Source organism: Microtus pennsylvanicus, chromosome X, assembly GCF_037038515.1.
Source record: "Microtus pennsylvanicus isolate mMicPen1 chromosome X, mMicPen1.hap1, whole genome shotgun sequence".
In the NCBI taxonomy this organism is placed as follows: domain Eukaryota; kingdom Metazoa; phylum Chordata; class Mammalia; order Rodentia; family Cricetidae; genus Microtus; species Microtus pennsylvanicus.
The window spans coordinates 128,025,822-128,047,446 of NC_134601.1; the positions used below are offsets into that span (position 1 = coordinate 128,025,822).

General features: G+C 36.5%; 1 protein-coding gene across 1 annotated transcript in view; it reads right to left on the minus strand.

Moving 5' to 3' along the window:
* The window catches only part of Wnk3 (WNK lysine deficient protein kinase 3), a 130,338-nt gene that overhangs the window by 23,230 nt on the left and 85,483 nt on the right, over positions 1-21,625 (minus strand). The window contains exons 11-17 of the mRNA XM_075957597.1: positions 14,177-14,241; positions 11,775-11,922; positions 10,236-10,352; positions 7,837-7,992; positions 7,705-7,756; positions 6,384-6,518; positions 4,941-5,869 (exon numbers count right to left, since the gene is read on the minus strand). Of these exons, the coding sequence (XP_075813712.1) occupies positions 4,941-5,869; positions 6,384-6,518; positions 7,705-7,756; positions 7,837-7,992; positions 10,236-10,352; positions 11,775-11,922; positions 14,177-14,241 (1,602 nt within the window). The remainder of the gene's footprint in view (positions 1-4,940; positions 5,870-6,383; positions 6,519-7,704; positions 7,757-7,836; positions 7,993-10,235; positions 10,353-11,774; positions 11,923-14,176; positions 14,242-21,625) is intronic.

Here is a 21,625-nt window from a genome sequence, read left to right on the forward strand (position 1 = left end):
CCTTCCTACATGACAATAAGCACTATTAATACTTAAATCAGAAGTTATCAAAAGGGAAAATTTTGGACTAGAGATGTTCAGTTGATAGAGGGCTTGTCTAGCAAGCACAGTGCCCTGGGTTTGATTCCCAGAACCACACAAGGCATTCATGTACATACATCTGTAATCATAGCACTCAAAAGGTAGAGGTAGATCATTCGTGGTTATGTAGTAAGTATGAGCCCAGCCTAGGATACATGAAAGGTTACCTCAAAAAAAAGGTGAAATTTTGAACAATCAGTAAGCAAGTTTCTGAAGTCCTATTTTGGGTTAGCAATATTATCTAAACTAGGAGAGAAAAATTGTAAAAATACTATATTTTCAGAAAGTGCTACACTGATGCCACTGAAATTATAAATGAGATATGTATTTCTCATTTATAATAAGCACTTATTTAGACACAAATTATAAATATGTAGTGAATAGAACAAGATATATTTACCATAAATTTTAGTTTCCCTTGTAAAGTGAAATACTCAGACAAAACAACAGCAACAATAAAACTCCAGATCTAGACATAAGAATTTATGAAAGAAAGAAGAAAGGAAGACTGTACTATATGTATGAACTGTCTCAAAAAGATCACATACTCAAATGCTAGATATGAGCAGCAACAAAGAAATCTGGTCAACAAAAAGGATGCTTACAAAATTCCACCCAATCTTTTTCCCATATGTCTTTTCACTGTATTATATTTTAAAATATCTTTCTACTTAACTGGCCTTCTTTTGATTCCTTGAACAAATATCTACCTGAAAATGTCACTACTATATATTAGATATGTCTTTCCCTGATCACTCAAAATGGATAATCTAATTTATCATAGCCCTTAAATTATGTTATTGAAAGACTGTTAAATACTAGAATGTGAACTTCATAAAAAGAGGTTTTGACTTACTGTTCAATAGACAATTTTTGAATGGAAGATTATACTGGTTGAGGTAAAAAAGAAAGAGCAGTCATTCCCTTCTCTCTACACCAAGAAAAAAACACCAGAACACCTACTCCCATAATAAGAATACAAAGAAGAAATATTTCGGTCAAGAGAAAAGTCAGTGAGGGGCAAAGACAATATCTAACAGCCCAGCTGCCTTTATAGACTAGCTACAGCAGTTACCCACCAGGAAGCTTTAAAAAAATGTTAAAATGTATAGCACAAAAAAGTCTGTTTGATGTTTTTCTCACAATTAAAGATACAGTAATTATATAATAGCACATATGTACAGATGAACACAGAATCTTATGGGAGAAATTGAAAAAAAAATGAACACAGAACTAAGAATTAACAAAACTTAAAGAAAACTAACACTGAAAGAAAATACTAAACTCAGTGCTAGAAAGAGGCCTCAGTGGTTAAGGGCAACCAGGTATGGTTCCCAGAACCTATCTAGTGGCTGACAGCTATCTGTAACTCTAGTTTTAGGGTATCAAGCTCCTCTTCTGACCTCTGTGGGCTCCTGCACACACATGGCACATATACATACACATTGGGCATACATATATACACAGAAAATTAAATATAAATATTTAAAAAACAAAGAGTGGATTACAGCTATTAGAAATTCAAAAATGCAATCCTTGATGCAAAATGACTAAATAGGACAATATAATCATCTTAAAAATGGAGAAATTATCTCATTACAAAAAGCAAAGGGAGGGGGCTGGAGAGATGGCTCAGAGGTTAAGAGCATTGCCTGCTCTTCCAAAGGTCCTGAGTTCAATTCCCAGCAACCACATGGTGGCTCACAACCATCTGTAATGGGGTCTGGTGCCCTCTTCTGGCCTGCAGGCATACACACAGACAGAATATTGTATACATAATAAATAAATAAATAAATAAACATTTAAAAAAAGCAAAGGGAAAAAGAGGAATGCATGATATGAAAAGTTAACATATGAGAAAAATAAGAAATGAACAAATAAAATTTTCTTCATTCACAAATGACAAAATTTTATACATAGAAAACCCAAAGCTGGGCATGGTGGTACACTCTTTTAATCCCAGCCCTCAGGAAACATAGGAAGGTGGATATCTGTGAGTTTTTGGCCAGCCTGGTCTACATAATGAGACCCTGTCTCAAAGAAAAAGTTCAGGGATAGGGAGATGGCTCAGTGGATGAATTGCTATGAAAGTATGAGGAAATGAGTTCAGATCCTCTGATAAAAATGTCTAGCTACACTAGTCAATCAATGATCCTGCCACAACGGAATATGGTGAAGAGAGATTGAGGACATCTACTGTCAACCTCTGGCCTCGGTGTGTACTCACACACGCACATATGTGCATATACATGCAAACACATCCATAAAAAAAGAGAAAAATAAAATCCAAAAGAACCCACCCAAAACTATTAGGCCAATAAATAGACTCAGAAAAATTCAAGTACACAATCTTAACACATGAAAGTCAGTTATTGTTTGGATGAGTGGCTCACATCTATAATCCCAGTACTATAAAGGTTAAGATAGAAAGAGGTTGAGATAGGAAGATTACTATGAGTTTGAAGCCAAGATAGCCTGGACTACAGAGTGGATGCCTTGTACCAAAAACAAAAACAAAAACCAGTCAGTTGCATTTCTATATGCTAAACAATGAAGAATCCAAAGAGGAATTTGTTATATGTTAAATGTCCTCATCAAAATAATGTTAAAACTTAATCCCCATTGTGAGGCTTTGAGAGGCAGAAACAGGCAGAACCTTTAATAGGTAACAGAGTTATAAGGGGTCCATTCTGTTGAATGGCAAGGTAATGGGTTCCACAGCAGCTTTAAGCTACATAGTAAAACACAGTCTTAAAAAGAAAAAACACAAAATTACTAAATCAAGAGAGGAACAAATATATGCATTATTTGCAAGTTATTAATGATAATGACCAAAGAAACTACAATAAGAAACTTGTTTAGGAAATGTTAAGTTGTTTAGATTTTACTATTCATCTGAAATTCTTTTGTGCTTACATATTAATTCTATAACTTAAACTACTTTACAAAAATTTAAAAAAAGCAAAACAGCATATATACACAAAGGAATATATGTATATAAATATTACATGTATTTATGTTTATAAAAGGCATAATACATATGCAGAATTATGTTGGTACAAATATTTATACATTAACTAAAATCATATTTGGAAATGCCAACAGTTATGTTTACAGATTTGGGATGTGATAGATTTTATTTTGCACACAAGTATATATTATTTGGATAGCAATGATGACAAAAATTACAGTTTTAAACATTTACAAAGATATTCATGAGATGGTAAAATGAAAAATTTCAGTTCGTTGACACAGTAATTATGTGCTTTTAGCACAATATTATTTTGAAGAACATATGTGATATGCATCCAAATAGATCTATGTAGGGTTAAGAAAAGTCAAGAAGGAAAAGCAGCATAATTACTAGTGATTACCTCTGTGACTGAACAGGTAGAAAAGGGAAATAGGGCTAGGGGTATGGCTCAGTGGTATAGCACTTGCATGGTATGTATTTGATCCCTGAACTTAATAGCCAATACTGAAAAATAAAAAAAGACATGAAAAGAATAAAAATGGGGATATTAAAGTTCCTATATTATATAGGTGGCCAATCTCAACAAAAATCTAAAATCCAAAATCTGAAACTTTCTGAGTACCAACATGATCCTGCTAGTAGTGGAAAATTCCACATCTGACCAACCTCATCTAATGAGTTGCAATTAAAATAAAAGTGCATTAATAAACTATATAAAATTGTCTACAGTCTCTGTGTATAAATATATAAGAAACAAAAATGAATTCTGTATTTAGATTTGGGTACCAGCCCCAAGATACTCCATCTGGTATTTACAAGTATTCTAAAATTCAGGGAATCTAAAATGGGGAAAACTTGTAATCTTTCCATCTCAACTTTTCTGGGAAAAACTCTTTTTCTTCCTGCTCCTTCTCCTGTTTTTCTGAACTTATTTTTATTTTTCTAATTGAATTTATAAATACTTTCATACATGTTAATAATGAATTCTGATTACTCCACCCCATGTTCTCATTTCTCTCCCATCCCTATCAACTCCTCTCCCCCCAACAAGTTCCTTTGCCATGTTCATGTCTTTCCATTTATTTTGTGATCCACTGAGTTTAGCCAGGACCACCTGTGTGACTGTATGTTTGGGACTTTTCACTGGAGCCTGGCGGGTTCACCATGATTACACAACTTAAGACAATGACTGTCCTCTCTCCTACAATTTATCAGAAACTAATATTTCAGCAGGCAATGGCCAGGATCTATGCGCTCCGCTTACATTCTATTTGTTCTTTTTCAACAAGGTGTCATGTAGTCAAGGCTTGCCTCAAACTTAGTATTAATTGAAGATGATTTTGAACTTCTGATCCTACCACCTCTACCTCCTTGGTGCTAAGATTATGGTATGGGTTACCATGCTTAATTAAATGTTTTACTGTTTAAGGTACTGGGGCAAGCACTCTATCACTGAGCTATATTTCTAGTTCTTTTAGAGGTTGAGAAAAAAGTCGTGGGATTATGGATGATTTTAAAAAATAAGTTAAACACATCAAAATATTAAATTAATACTGTAAAATTGTTATAAGGGAATGGACAACAGTTTTCTCTTTGTAAATTTTTCTTGTTTTGTTTTTAAAGTTTCCTCTCAAACTGAAATCAAAAAGTTTATTACACTTATCCTCAAAATAATCTAAAATTATACACAGTGTTTGCAAATTTCAAGCCAACTCACCAGAAGGCTTTCTTAAATAAACTCAAGGCAAATCTGCCATTTCTAAGAAGTTTTGAGTAGCTGCAGCCTAAGTCACAATCTTAAATGGTAGTTACTTTGGAACATTTTAGGAAAGAGGGCATTTCTTTAAATTCATAAGCAAAGAATAAGAATTAGAAAGATACTCACATGTAAACATAACTCGCTGGGTACAGAAGTTATCACATTCAAGTCTTTTTTGAACACTGATATATTAGCAGGCTGACTTGCAGCTGCATTGGACGGAATCTTAGAGCCTGTCTGTTGGAAATTCGGAGATTGTGTGGGACTATCTTGAATCCCACAGTGACTGACAGCTATGATTTCTGGCATTGAATAGGATAGTATATCTTCAGCAGAGGAAGAAAATGGAGAGTCTATGCTTTGAGTATCCTTCTGACTCTCAGGATAAATGCTAGAAATGCTGTGCTCCTGATAGAGCAGGTTTCTTAATTTTTCATCCAGCGTTTTAATTCGGTTGTCTGCAAACTCCATTTTTGGAGGTCGTTCCCCATCTGATTCCAGGACAGTAGCAGGGAGATGTGTAGCTGGTTCAAAGCCAGGAGTCTGAGTGGCAAGGACTGCCTTAGGAGAACTTGTTTCAGTGTTCACTGTGGTTTCTACTTCTTGGGAAATGAACTCTGCATCTATAGTTGGTTGAGGCTTTTGATCAGAAGATACAAATGCTGAAGTTAGAACAACATTATCACCAATCTGAACCGATTCACCAGGATGGGGCAGAAGCACATCAGCCAGAACAGCAGCTTGCTGACATGGATGGGTAGGTATGAACATGCCTGCTTGGCTGGTGAGTGCCTCACATTCAACTGAAACTGGACATACCAAAGTAGCAGAATCATTGGAATGATCAGTAGCTGGTGCCCTTATCTGTCTGTCATCTTCCACTTGACAGTGAATAGTTGGCTGCTCAGTTTCTCCACTAGCACATTCAGAAATATTACCATCAACCACATCCTTGTGTTCTGATTTAGAGGTGAAAATTACATGCTGGCCTGGATTATTCTCTATAGTGAACAATGTGTCCTGTGATATTTCCTGATTACTTGTGTTTCTTGAACCTGGAACAAAACAAAAGAATAGTTAATTTTATTTTTTTGAGACAGGGTTTCTCTGGGGTTTTGGAGCCTGTCCTGGAACTAGCTCTTCTAGACCAGGCTGGTCTCGAACTCACAGAGATTCGCCTGCCTCTGCCTCCCGAGTGCTGGGATTAAAGGCGTGCGCCACCACCGCCCGGCGAGAATAGTTAAGTTTTGATGAGTAAAAAGTGTAAACACAAAACTCAAAAGGGACAAGGAAAGCTAGGGTCAAATTAGGACCTATTTAAAAGTACATTTGTAAATGAGACCTAAAACATCACAGAATTCAACAGTCAAGAAGAAATGACTTCTTGGGTTTTTTTCCACAAAAACTGAATAAAATGGCCTGTTACATAGCAATATTAATGTCTTCTAAAATGCTCATGAAAACTTTCATAAGCATAAAATACTCCTAAAAACAAATTAATAAATACAGTCTGTAATTTTTAACCATATCATCCAAGTCCATAGAAATCTGGCAGACAATAAAGCTTACTAGAAAATGGATGTAACCCAGGAACTGTAGCCACAGAAGGCTGAAGGGAAGGAGACTGTGCCTCACGATGTTTTATAGTTTGGTTGATACAAAACCGCCACCGACCAACTGGGGATGACTGAGGAACTGATTCATCTGGAGAAAGAATTATTAACAAATTATACACAAAGAAAATGTCAGTGTGTTCATATTAAATAAAGAAATCAAGTTAAAAATTAGCTTGTGTTGCATTTCCACTTTCAAGAGTACAAGAATAATTATAAGTCATAAAAGTAACATCCCAACCTTGACAAACAGTTTACAGAACTAAATATAAGATATATATTAATAGTAACCAGAAGCAAAGCACTACATTTAAATAACTGGGTCATAGTTTCTCCATTCAAATCTACAGTTGTTGTTTTGCAACCTGATTATGGTTGTGCCTAAGTGATATCATGGTGGTATACAAGCAATAAAATTTAGAGAACTATAGACCAGAAAAAAAGAGAAGTAAATCTAGCTTATGACTATATAAAAGTAAAGTAAGACGAATCCCTATATCTGTAACTTTCTCAAGTAATTTTCTTTGGAACTTTACCTTACGTTGTCAGTCAGACACTTGCTCAGATTTCTGCTAACCAACAAAGTAAGATACAGATGTACTCTGGCAACCTAATACAGTTTAACTAAATTTCAGGATAATGGTATCTGCTTCCATTATCTCCACACCACCTTTTGCTTCTTCATGCTATGTAAATTCCTTCAGATGTCTTCATGATGCTATGGTTCATTTCCCCCTCCCAGCCACTCTTAATATACCCATGACCAGGGCTAAGAAGAATGAAGAGATAAAGTTGTCAGAAAAGAAAACAGAAAAACCCTAATTTTAGTTTCTGGAAGTTTATCTGGTGTCTGATTTACAAAGTTATCAGTGACCAGAACTGGTAGAAGTATTATCATCAGTGAAATAGTCAAGTTCTGAATGACTATTAAAATATGAGGCAAACTTAGAACACAGATTTTAGTTAGGATACTTTTGTCCATCTCATGTCAAAGTAAACAAATTAGCAGTTAAGATTCAAATAGGCTGTCAAAGTCTTCAGCATTGTGACTTCCTTTTCTGGTAACATACCATGTAACAACTCAGAAGTAAATTACTCAGATAAAGAATCAATAATTTTTTTTTAAATTTATGGGCTATAAATTTCTTTCAAGTGTGGAAAAACAATTTATTATCAAATTAATTTATTGGTTAATATCTTTATCTATGAAACTATATTAAGACACCAAAATGCCTTTTTGCAAAAGCCAAATGGTAAATTTTATTAAATATACTTACTGCTGGTTTGAGTGGATGCAGAATTTATCAGTACTTGTTCAGATGATCCTGTCTGAAATAAAAATGAACAGGTAAATAATGATATTCATGACAAAGTCCCCAAATGGCCTTATTACTGAAAAGTGCTCTTACTTGGTTACTATTGGATTCCAAGGCAACAGAGTCAACACCAATAGATTTTTCTGCAGCTGAGTGGACATGAAGGATCTCCTGGGCTTGACCTACAATAGCCCTCAATTCTTCTACAAATTTTTCTTTCTCATTTTCCAGCACAAAGTTATCTTCAACCTGCCATCAAATAAAAGCCAATGTATTCATGAGAATACATTTATTTTCTTCAAAATTATAATATTTTCTTGGTGAATTCCAAAGGATCAAAACAAAAATAATTAAGACCAGTTATAAAAAGTTTCATAACACATTCAATTATTCTGAGATCACTGATATTTATCAGAAAAAGTCACTATACTTTGAAATATCTTGAATTTATAAATTGGCTGCAATTTCAACTGAACAATGTGCAGAGAATGTAAGACCTTGGAACACTAAGTCCTAAAAAGGTATCTTCATCAAGTCCCTTTCATCAGGGCTCAGGAAGCAGAAAGATAAGACCCATAAGGGATGGATGACACCAAGGAAACAGTGCCTTACAGACAATAGGACTGACACACATAAGAACTAATAGAGATGGTGGCAGCATGCACAGGGCATGCACAGGTCCAAGACAGATGGTGTGGCAGCACTGAGAGGGGGAAGTGAACACAAGCCCATATGACAATCAAGAAGCTATTCCAAACTGACATCCACTTACAAAGGAAAGATTAGTTTTCTCCAACAGTTTCACTGGGTATATCAACCACACTTAAGGGTAGGACCCACACCTAGTAGTAGATAGGCAACACCAAAAACACAATGATATTTTATATTTTTTTTTTCGTCCCACATTGCTTTATTTGGGCATTTTTTGTTTTGTTTTGTTTTGTTTGGAAGACAGGCTCTTTTGACATAATCATGGCTGTCCTAGAATTCACTATGAAGATCAGGCTGATCTCAAACTCACAGATATCAGCCTGCTTCTTCCTTCAAGTGCTAGAACTAAAGACATAAAAGAAAAGCACTATTCTAAGCCTAATTATTAAAATCTATTAAAAAGTAAATACGGGTCAGGGTAAATGACGAAGTTGGTAAAGTGCCTTATGTGCAAGAATGGGAACCTGAGTTTGACTCTCTGGTATCCATAAAAAAGTCAGGATTGGGGGGCTGGAGAGATGGCTCAGCAGTTAAGAGCACTGGCTGCTCTTCCAAAGGTCCTGAGTTCAATTCCCAGCAACCATATGGTGGCTCACAGCCATCTGTAATGAGATCTGGTGCCCCCTTCTGGTGTGCAGGTGTAAATGGAAGGAATGTTGCATACCTAATAAATAATAAATCTTTTTAAAAAAAAAGAAAAAAAGAGAGAAAAAAAAGTCAGGATTGGTAGTGTGCATCTGTAATCCCTGCGCTGAGGACAGGTTTAGGGGTGATGGAGACAAGAAGATTTCTAAAACTCACTGGTTAGCAAGTCTAGCTGAATCAATGAGCTCCAGAGTCAGTAAAACACAAAATGAACACAATGATGTTTGACACCTTTTTTTGTCTCACATTTCTGAGTAGGTATGGGTGAATGTACCCAAACACATACTTGCACATATATGATATTCATAAACACTACACTCACACTTATCATAAAGAAATAAAGTGCAGGGCTGGAGAGATGGCTCAGTGGTTAAGAGCACTGCCTGCTCTTCCAAAGGTCCTGAGTTCAATTCCCGGCAACCACATGGTGGCTTACAACCATCTGTAATGAGGTCTGGTGCCCTCTTCTGGCCTGCAGACATACAGACTATTGTATGCATAATAAATAAACAAACAAATAAATAATAATTTAAAAAAAAAAAGAAATAAAGTGCACAGCAGTTGAGGAGGTCACCCAATGTCCTCTGTACTTCATGTACATACCTATATAAACATGTACATACGCCACACACAATGTACTCACACATTAAAAAAAATAAAACTAAATGTACTGAAAAACATAACTTGAATACTTTTGGGCAGAATGTTAGATACATTAAAATTATCTACGTGTCCTGATTCTGATTTAATCAGGGGCCTATGCAATGAGATTATCATTTAAAGCTTATAATATTATTTAAACATATAGACAGAGATTAAAACACAGTGACCTAAAAACCAACAAAACAAAAAGTCCCCAAAACCTCATATTTCCTCAGATAACTATAGTAAAACCAGAGGAAATGCAGTAATTTATCCCTGATAATCACTTTTTTCTGTGCAAATTAGAAAGAAAGCTACAAAAATAAGTTAAAAAATAAAAAAGAGAAAAAAGAAAAAAACTATACACATTCTATCACAAGATGGGTGTAAATGAATGAGTGAAGAGAAAACAGAGGGAAAACCAAGTGGGATGAGAAAAAGGAGAGAGAATAATTCCACTAAGGGAAAAAATAGTACTGTCTTACTATACTGACCATATAGTCTGCAATATCTTCAGGTGCATCACCATCGACATCAAACTTGAAAGTGACCATCTTGTTGTTGTGTGTTTCTAGTTGACACTCCACCATGTTGTCTCCAGAGACTGATACCTAAGTACATACATTTAACCAGTTTAAGAGAAGCTGTCTTAGCTGGGGATGGAACACAGTTGGAGAGTGCTTGCCTAGCATGCACAAAGCCCTGAGTTCCATCCCCAGCACCACATAAACCAATCATGGTAGTACACATCTGTAATCTCAGTACTTGGGAAGTGAAAGCAGGATTAGAAATTCAAAATTATCCTTGACTATATAGTAAGTTTGAAGTAAGCCTAAGCTATTATCAGACTCTGTCTAAAAACAATAAAAATGAAAATAAAATAAATACATTTGGAGGGCAGTGGTGATAAACGCCTTTAATCCCAGCACTAGGGAGGCAAAGACTGGTGGACCTCTGTGAGTTCAAGGTCAGCCTGGTCTACAGAGCAAGTTCCAGGACAGGCCCCAAAGATACAGAGAAACCCTGTCTCAAAAATCCCCCCAAAAAACAAACAAATAACAGAAAAAAACCCCACAAAACAACAACAATAAAAACATTTTATAAGGAGTAACTAGGTAAGCTCACATACAACATATTCAGCAACTTAAAGAAAGAATGGGAAAAAGGATGATTAAATTATATCTCTGTATAAGGGACTATGTATTGCAGACATTTAAAATATATTATTCAAATTATTTACTGGCATCAGAAACATGTACATAATATATTGAGCTTTCAAAAAAGAAGTGATATAAAACTGTATGTAAGTTTTATAATCCTACTGAAACATATATCATATTGGTTAGAGAAACAGGCTTTAAATTCTGATCTGGCTGCATATCTGACTCCAGCATTTGGTAGTTGAATGATTTTATGCAAATTACTTCTCTGGTGTGAGCATCTATATTTGTGAGATGGTCATACTATTTATCATATAAGGCTTTTGGAGGGTCATGATAATAATAAGTACATAATATCTGGGACACCTGCCGGGTGATGGTGGCACATGCCTTTAATCCCAGCACTCGGGAGGCAGAGGCAGGCGGATCTCTGTGAGTTCGAGACCAGCCTGGTCTACAGAGCTAGTTCCAGGTCAGGCTCCAAAGCCACAGAGAAACCTTGTCTCGAAAAACCAAAAAAAAAAAAAAAATCTGGGACACCTACCACAAAATAATTCAATATATTTTTGCTAATATTAATGTCTCTGATAATTACTCAAATTAAATGTAAAACACTGCACATACACATAGAAAAAAGACGAAAACTAAAAATATAGAAGGAATAAGCTCTGATTCATGGTTATAGGGATTTTAAGTTCTTCCTTTTATTTAACCTACAATTTCCAAGTTTAATAACTACAATGTAATGTTCTCATCAGAAATTTTGAATGGAATTTACAGAAGGTTTCATAATATTCTGAATTTACTTCATTCACTGCATTTACAGCACTGTTCCTCCCTGAGTCTCCAAGGCTCTAAAACATACACACTGACCTGAAGGACAATAAGCTGAAATTTAGTCCCCTTCTCTGGTCGGGGACAGGAGGCTCTTCTCTGTTTGATCCGATCCTGTTTGCCATTTCCATTTGGGTTATCAGGGTTATTAGTGTTTTCTTTCATAGTTGTCACATCTTGATTCAAGCTAGTGATTTAAAAAAAAGGTAACTCATTCCAATAATGATCATAAAAATCTAAAGAAAATTTAAGATTATAACCACTCGGAAGGCAGAGGCAGGTGGATCTCTATGAGTTCGAGGCCAGCCCGGTCTACAAGGGCTAGTTCCAGGACAGGCTCTAAAGCTACAGAAAAACCCTCTCTCGAAAAACAACAACAACAACAACAACAATAATAATAATACACATAAGTACAAGTAGTATAAGATTACACATTAATGCTCATGGGGCAAAGGACATAACTCAGAGGTACAGTGCTTGTGTAGCATATACAAGGTCTGGGTTTCATCCCAAGCAAGCCCTTCCAATACAACCTTTTCCTAGAGTTCTTAAAAAATAGAGAAGTGGGGCTGGAGAGATGGCTCAGAGGTTAAGAGCATTGCCTGCTCTTCCAAAGGTCCTGAGTTCAATTCCCAGCAACCACATGGTGGCTCACAACCATCTGTAATGAGATCTGGTGCCCTCTTCTGGTCTGCAGACGTACACACAGACAGAATATTGTATACATAATAAATAAATAAATAAATGTTTAAAAAAAATAGAGAAGTGGCAGCAATAGGTAATAATCATTAGAAGATAAAAAAGATATAATTTTAGCTCATTAAGTAACAATTTACATAATCAAAAGTTTCCTTAAAATACTAGTTTAAGACTAGAGTGCTGGTTCAATGGTAAAAAAAAAACATTTACTGGCTCTTGCAGAGGACCTGGGATCAATTCCCAGCCCCCACATGTGAAGCCACAGTGCACAACTGTCTTTAATTCTAGTTCCACTGAGTTCAATGCCTTCTTCTGACCCCTATGGGCAACAAGTACACATGTGGGGCAAATACATATATGCAGAACACTCAGAAGCCTAACAAAATAAATCTAAAATATAGCTTTTGGAACAAAATGACAGAAACTCAACTTTTCTTGCTCATTTCCCCCAAGTACAACTTTAAAAGTTCTAGAAATAATAAACTAGACAATCACAAGAGCTAACCAAGACTGAAAAAATAAAAGACTATATAAGAACCCTAAAGACTTGAAAAACAAACAACAGCAGCTTGACATCTCCCAATCATCTATCCTTGACAGAAGGCTATCAATCTCAGTCTCATGTATCCACAGTACATCCACAAAAGAAACTCAAACCTAATGTCTCCTGACTCTAGCCCATTAGCCAAAAATAGATTCCTTCTTTCCTAGGAGAACTGGGAAGAGCCTCATCAACAGAATATGGACTAAATTTCCAAGAGGAAAACTCTACCCATGGTAGTATCCAATGGTGTCAGGTGAACAAAGCAGACCAGAATAGTACAAGGACTCTAAAACTAAATTTTCATTGGAACCACAGCCTGTTAAAGAGTGAGCCAAAACACATGCAATTAAACACAGGGAATGTTTAAGAAAACAGAAGATTTAATTAGAATCTATACTATCCTAACATAATGCCTAAAATATAGAAATAAAAATCAAATTCTAGTCTTACCAAAAATGAAACAAAATAAAAAGAAAATACCCAGGAAAATCATAACTTGAATGCAGAAAGACAATCAACAGACATAAACTTCTAAGATAAATCATAAATTGAAATTGTCAGACAAGTCATAATCAAAATGATTCAGTGGACTAGAGTGCAGCTCAGTGATAGAGCACTTGTTTAGTATGCACAAAGCCCTGGGTTTAGTCCCCAGTGCAAAGGAAAAAGAAATTAAAAATGGAAAGGAAAGCCAACTTCAGCAAAAGACTGAGTGGTAATGTGCTCATGTAGCATGTGGAAGGATCCACGAATGAAAAGAATAAAAACAAAACAAAACTTCAACAGGCAACTGCATTTGAAGCAAATGAGAAAAATAAAGTCAATGAGAAATAGAAGATTAAAAAAGAATCAAATGGAAATTATAAAACTAAACATAGAATCACAGAAATAAAACTTCACTGAATGGGAAAAAATGGTAGAATATACAGGACATAGAAAAGAATCAATAAATTAAAAAAATAATAGAACTTACCCAATTTGAATAATATATAGAAAAGATTATCTTAAAACTACCAATAATGCAATTATTTATCTTGCTATCATCACTAAATACTTAAGGAATAAAATTCATCACAATTTTACCAATCCTATACAAATACAAGAATAAAAGATTACTTTATTCAAGGGACTTTAGCATACAATGATATGTGTTAGCATGCTACCACTGATTTCTAGGTATGAAGATGATGATACTTACCTTCGAACAAAATCTGGATTTTGAAGAGCTGCTTGTTGTTCAGCTCCTACTGGTTGGGACACAGGCTGTAAAGGGAGCAGTAATAACACCTATTATGGTAACAGCAAAGTTTATGCTAAGACATAATTTGCTACTTCAAAAAACCTCATTGTTATATTTCATTTTTTAACTTTGTAAATTATGTAAAATGTCTTTATTATCCAATGCCTATATCAATCCTAATACTGACATTAATACATCAAGTATCTCTTACTCAAGGCTTTGTCATTAAAAGTTAACAACAGTGTTTTGGAAGGTGTGGTGGTGCACTCCTTTTAATCTCAGCATACCAAAGGTGGATCTCTCTGAGTTGGAGATCAGCCTAGTGTATAAAATGAGTTTCAGGCCAGCCAAAGCTATACAGTAAGATCCTGTCTTAAAAGTTATAAATAAATACCTCTTAATACTTTTAATTCTTGTTTTATTATTACAGAAAACAGATGAATCCTGAGTTACTGCAATTCCATAAGAAAATAAATCAATGAATAAAATGTTTCTCAGGAAATTGGGAATCAGCCCACCTCAGGATCCAGCAATACCGCTCTTGGGAATATACCAAAGATATGCCCAATCATACTACAAAAGCATTTGTTCAACTATGTTCATAGCAGCATTATTTGTAATAGCCAGAACCTGGAAACAACCTAGATGCCCCTCAGTGGAAGAATGGATAAAGAAAGTGTGGAACATATACACATTATAGTACTACTCAGTGGTAAAAAACAATGACATCTTGAATTTTGCGTGCAAATGGATGGAAATAGAAAACACTATCCTGAGTGAAATAACCTAGACCCAAAATGATGAATATGGTATGTACTCACTCATTAGTAGACTCTAGCCATAAACAAAGGACATTAAGCATATAGTTCACAAGCCCAGAGAAGCCAAATAACAAGGTGAACCCAAAGAAAAACATATATAGATCCTCCTGGAAATTGGAAGCAAACAAGATTGCCAGGCAAAAGTTGGGAGCATGGGGGTGGGGGTAGGGGTGGGATTGGACGAAGGGGAGAGGGGGAGAGGGAAAGGAGAAGGGAAAGTCTAGGGAGAGCTTGTGGGAAAGGGAGGGTGGAGATGGAGGAAGGGCAGATATAGGAGCAGGGAAGAAGATATTTACATTAAGGGAGCCATTTTAGGGTTGGCAAGAGACTGGGCTCTAGAGGGGATCCCAAGTGTCCACGGGGATGTCCCCAGCTAGGTCCCTGGGCAGCAGAGTAGAAGGTGCCTGAACTGTCCTTGCCCCACTATCACGCTGATGATTATCTCAAATATCACCATAGAATCTCTTTGTCCAGCGACAGATGGAGATAGAGACCCTCATCAGAACAACGGACTGAGCTCCCAAAGGTCCAGTTGAAGGGCATAAGGAGGGAGAAGACCAGCAAGGAAGTCAGGAACGCGAGGGGTTGTTCCACCCACTGAGACAGTGTGCCTGTTCTAAGGGGAGCTCACCAAATCCAGCTGGACCAGGACTGAACGAGCATGTGATCAAATCAGAATCTGATTGTGGCTGACAATGGGGGCTGACTGAGAAGCCATTGATAAAGGCACTGGGACTTGTTTTTACTGCATGTACTGGCTTTTTGGACCCTAGTCTATTTGGATGCACAGCTTCCTAGACCTGGATGTAGGGGGGGAGGTCCTTGGACTTCTCACAGGGCAGGGTTCCCTGCCCTCTGGCAAATCGAATCCAAGAACACATCAGAACCATCATCCACCATGATCAAGTCTGCTTCATCCCAGAGATGCAGGGATTGTTCAACATACGAAAATCTGTCAACGTAATCCACCATATAAACAAACAGAAAAATACAAACCAAATGATCATCTAATTAGATGCTGAAAAAGCTTTTGACAAAATACAACATCCCTTCATGATAAAGGTCTTGGAGAGAGCAGGGATACAAGAAACATACCTAAACAAAATTAAGGCAATATGCAGCAAGCCAAGAGCCAACATCAAACTAAAGGAAGAGAAACTCCCAGCGATTCCACTAAATCAGGAACAAGACAAGGTTGTCCACTTTCTCCATATCTATTCAATATAGTTCTTGAGGTATTAGCTAGAGCAATAAGACACCAAAAGGAGATCAAGGGGATATAAATTGGAAAAGAAGAAGTCAAACTCTCATTGTTTGCTGATGATATCATAGTTTACATAAGTAATCCCAAAAATTCTACCAAGGAACTTCTACAACTCATAAAAACTTTCAGTAATGTAGCAAGATACAAGATTAATTTGAAAACATCAGTAGCCCTCCTGTACACAGATGATAAATGGGCTGGGAATCAAATCAGTGAGACAACACCTTTCACAATAGCCACAAATAGCATAAAATATCTCGGAGTAACTCTAACCAAACAAGTGGAAGACTTATATGACAAGAACTTTAAATCTTTCAATAAAGAAATTGAAAAAGAAACCAGAAAGTGAAAGATCTCCCATGCTCTTGGGTAGGCAGAATTAACATAGTAAAAATGGTAATCTTACCAAAAGCAATCTACAGATTCAATGCAATGTCCATCAAAATTCTTCACAGACATCGAAAGAATGGTACTCAGCTTCATGTGAGAAAGCAAAAAAAAAAAAAACAAAAAAAAAAAAAAAAAAAAAAAAAACAAAAAAAACAAAAAAAAACCCCCAACAACCCAGGATAACCAAAACAATCCTGTACAATAAAGGAACTTCTGGAGACATCACAATCCTTGACTTCAAACTCTACTACAGAGCTACAGTACTGAAAACAGCCTGGTACTGGCTTAAGAACAGACACGAGGACCAACGAAACCGAATAAAAGACCCGGAAATCAACCCACACACTTTTGAACACCTGATTTTTGACAAAGAAGCAAAAAATATCAAATGGAAAAAAATATATTTAACAAGTGGTGCTGGCATAACTGGATATCAACATGTAGAAGAATGATAACAGACCCATATCTATCACCATGCACAAAATTCAAGTCCAAATGGATCAAAGACCTCAACATAAAGCCAGCCACACTGAACCTTATAGAAGAGAAAATGGAAAGTACACTTGAACGCATTGGTACAGGAGACCACTTCCTAAATATAACCCCAGCAGCACAGACACTGAGAGAAACAATCAATAAATGGGACCTCCTGAAACTGAAAGGCTTCTGTAAAGCAAAGGACACAGTCAACAAGACAAAATGACAGCCTACAGAATGGGAAAAGATCTTCACTAACCCCATATCAGACAGAGGTCTGATCTCCAAAATATACAAAGAATTCAAGAAATTGGACACCAAAAGATCACATAATCCAATAAAAAAAATAGAGTACAGACCTAGAGAACTCTCGACAGAGGAATCTAAAATGGCTGAAAGAAACTTAAGGAAATGCTAAACATCTTTAGTCATCAAAGAAATGCAAATCAAAACAACTCTGAGATTCCTTCTTACACCTGACTCTAGAGGGGTTCCCAGGGGTCCAGAGAGATGTCCCCAACTAGGTCCTTGGGCAGCTGAGGAGAGAGAGCCTGAAATGGCCCGATCCTATAGCCATACTAATGAATATCTTACATCACCATAGAACCTTCATCTGGCGATGGATGGAGATAGAGACAGACACCCACATTGGAACACCGGACTGACCTCCCAAGGTCCAAATGAGGAGCAGAAGGAGGAGAACATGAGCAAGGAAGTCAAGACTTCAAGGGGGGCACCCACCCACTGAGACAGTGGGGCTGATCTAATGGGAGCTCACCAAGGCCAGCTGGACTGGGACTGAATAAGCATGGGATGAAACCGGACTCCCTGAACATGGTGGACAATGAGGGCTGCTGAGAAGCCAAGGACAATGGCACTGGGTTTTGATCCTACTGCATATACTGGCTTTGTGGGAACCTAGCCTGTTTGGATGCTCACCTTCCTAGACCTGGATGGAGGGGGTCAGGGCACCCTGACTGCTCTTTGGACTGGAGAGGGAGGGAGAGGGGAGGGGGACGTGGGGAGTGGGGGGAGTGGGGAGGTGGAAATTAAAAAAAAAAGAATGGCCAAGATCAAAAACACTGATGACAACTTATGCTGGAGAGGTTGTGGGGAATAGGGAACACTTCTGCATTGCTGGTGGGAATGCAAGCTGGTACAACCCCTTTGGACGTCAATGTGGCAATTTCTCAGAAAATTAGGAAACAACCTTCCTCAAGACCCAGAAATACCACTTTTGGGTATATATCCAAAGGATGCTCAATCGTGCCACAAGGACAGGTACTCAACTATGTTCGTTCATAGCAGCATTGTTTGTCATAGCCAGAACCTGGAAACAACCTAAATGCCCCTCGACTGAAGAATGGATAAGGAAAATGTGGTACATTTTCACAATGGAGCACTACACAGCAGAAAAAATAACAACATCTCGAATTTTTTAGGAAAATGGATGGAGCTAGCAAACATTATTTTGAGTGAGGTAACCCAGACACAGAAAGACAATTATCACATGTACTCACTCATAAGGGGTTTTTAAACATAAAGCAAAGAAAACCAGCCTACAAACCACAATCCCAGAGAACTTAGACAACAATGAGGACCCTAAGAGAGCCATACACAGATCTAATCTACAAGGGAAGTAGAAAAAGAGAAGATCTCCTGAGTAAATTGGGAGCATGTAGACCTTGGGGGAGGGTTGAGGGGAGGGGAGAGGCAGGGAGGGGAGCAGAAAAAAACATAGAGCTCAATAAAAAAGACTATAAAAAAACATTAAAAAAACCCTACTTACCCCTACCACACAAATAGAAGATAAAGCTAAAGAACTGTTTAATATTAAAACAAACTTTTAAAAAGGCTCATAGATTTCTAATAATTATATGAAAAGATATTCATTGTCATTGCTTGTCCAGAAAATGCAAGTAGGTCAGAAAGATGGCTCAGTGGGTAAACGTACTTGCTGCAAAACCTGCCATCCAAGTTCAATCAATGTCTAGGACCAACATGGTGGAAGGAGAGAACCAACTCCCAGGTTGTCCTCTGACCTCCATACATGCACATGCATGAGCGTGCACACAAACAACTAAATGTAATCAACAATCAAAATTAAAACTGCTTTATTTCAACACACCTATGACAGCAGCTGGAATTTAAAAGAATGACAGTAAATAGTGTTTATAAGGATATAGAGCAGACAGAAGTCTCACACGCTGCTGATGTGAATGGGTTTTTAAATAACTGCTTTAGAAGAATTTTCAAACATAATCTAGTGCAACTAAATATACATTTAGCCTGTAATCAAGCAATCCCAATCCTAGGTATATATGTAAGAGAAATGAGTACATATGTTTACCAGAAAATGTACAGAAAGGTTAACTGACATTAGCATTACACAAATCAATAGTCTACCTTCATACAGATGTAGCTAGGGGTGATGGTGTAGCTCAGTGGTACTATGTACAAGGTGACCAGTTCAACTTCAACACTCATAAGGTTGTAGGGGGTAACAAAGGTCAAATAAAAATAAACAATTCCACTAATTTCATGAATGAAAAAGTAGCAAAATAGGCCAATAAAAAATTTCTCATGTGTTTTTACAAATAAATATACAACCCAATATACTAGAATGTATATTTATCCATTAAAATAATACATAACATTGTAGAGACAACATTTTAACATGGAAGCCAGGGATGCAGCCCAGCATTGAGGAACAGATTAGATAAACAGAAAGCTCCCCTAGTACTAACAGCTCCATGATTTAAAATTCTGCTAGGATTTGTATGTGGCACAGTCCTTAGACTCAACAGTCAATTCAATACCAGTTATTTCTTCATGAGTGGGTCCAGATTAAGGTTCAAGGCACATTTCACTGAATCTACACTCGACAATTCTATCAAATTTTCCTGATTCCACTACATTTCTATAAAGTGCCAGGCCTTAAGACTTGTGTATGTATATTACAACAAGAATGTCATCACCCAGAAAGACTCACTGAGCCCATTAGCAACTGTTTCACTGAGCCTAATAACTTTGTCAACAAAGTACAGTAAGATAAGCATCTCTCTCTGACTCAAGCATAAGCTGAAAACATGCAAAAGGAAAAAATGACTAATTTTAAATAAGTACAACCTTATTGGTCTGTATAATGTTACATGTGTGTGGGTGTGGTTTCATGGCTAACCATTTGGTATTGGATAATCAACTGATGTACTTTCCCTGGAGAAGACCTTTTTTTTCTTGCTCTCAGCATTCCTTAGTTTCCTGTAATTCTTTGTGTAGGGTTGAAGTCCATGTATACACATGTACATATATGTATGTAATGACAATTAATGAAAGAGTTCACAAATTTGAAAAAGAACAAGAAGAGGTATGTAAGAAAAAGAGCACTCAATGGAAGACATAGAAACTATGACCTTGACAGTTTTATACTTAAGGGGAAAAACAGAGAAGTGTGGGTGAAAGTAAGATTCTGTCATGACAGACAAACTAGTGTATGATAATTAACAATGGCAAAAAATGCCACTGCCAACAGAAATCAAGAATAGAAAACGTGAGAATATTCTTGTTAGGCTAGCTACTTCTGGTGAGTCATGTTCCAGCGATTTTGAAACATACTTTTGTTCCTCTGAAAAAGAAATCTGGAAGGGACCTAATTCACACTTCAATTATTAAATAAAACAATTTCAAATATAGTATTATATTAATCATTCATACAAAATGTTCATACACTGCTGGAGGTACAGCTTAGCGGTAGGGTGCTTGCCTAGCATGTACATGGTCCTGGGTTTAATCTACAACACTAAAAAAGTCTGTGTGTAAGATGTTTAAAAACAAAGAATAAACATTTAAATGTCATAGAGTCCTTTTATAAAAAGTTCATTCTTCTGAAATTGGCAAATACATATTTTTCTGTCCAATAACACGCAGTATTGTTTAATCAAATTCCAGACAGATATTGGAAAATCTTGTGTGTGTGTGTGTGCAATAGAAAAGTCCTTAGTAAATGATGGACACTAAGTATTACAGAGATATTTATATTGAACAAAATTTATCAATTTAACAAAATACTTGCCGGGCGGTGGTGGTGCACGCCTTTAATCCCAGCACTTGGGAGGCAGAGGCAGGAGAATCTCTGTAAATTCGAGGCCAGCCTGGTCTAGAAGAGCTAGTTCCAGGACAGGAACCAAAAAAGCTACGGAGAAACCCTGTCTCGAAAATCAAAAAAAAAAAATACTTATAGCAATTTTAACTATGGTTCAATAATTCTAGAAAACATCAATGAACTCATTTGTCAAAGAATCTTTACAAATGTAAAGGAATACTTCTCATTAATACTCAAAACTTACTATTCATATTAAAGATAAGTATTCAAGGATATAGAGTTGGGGCATATATTTTAATCACAAAGCACAAACTTTATTAAACAAAATTCATAATGGTGATGAATTCTACAGA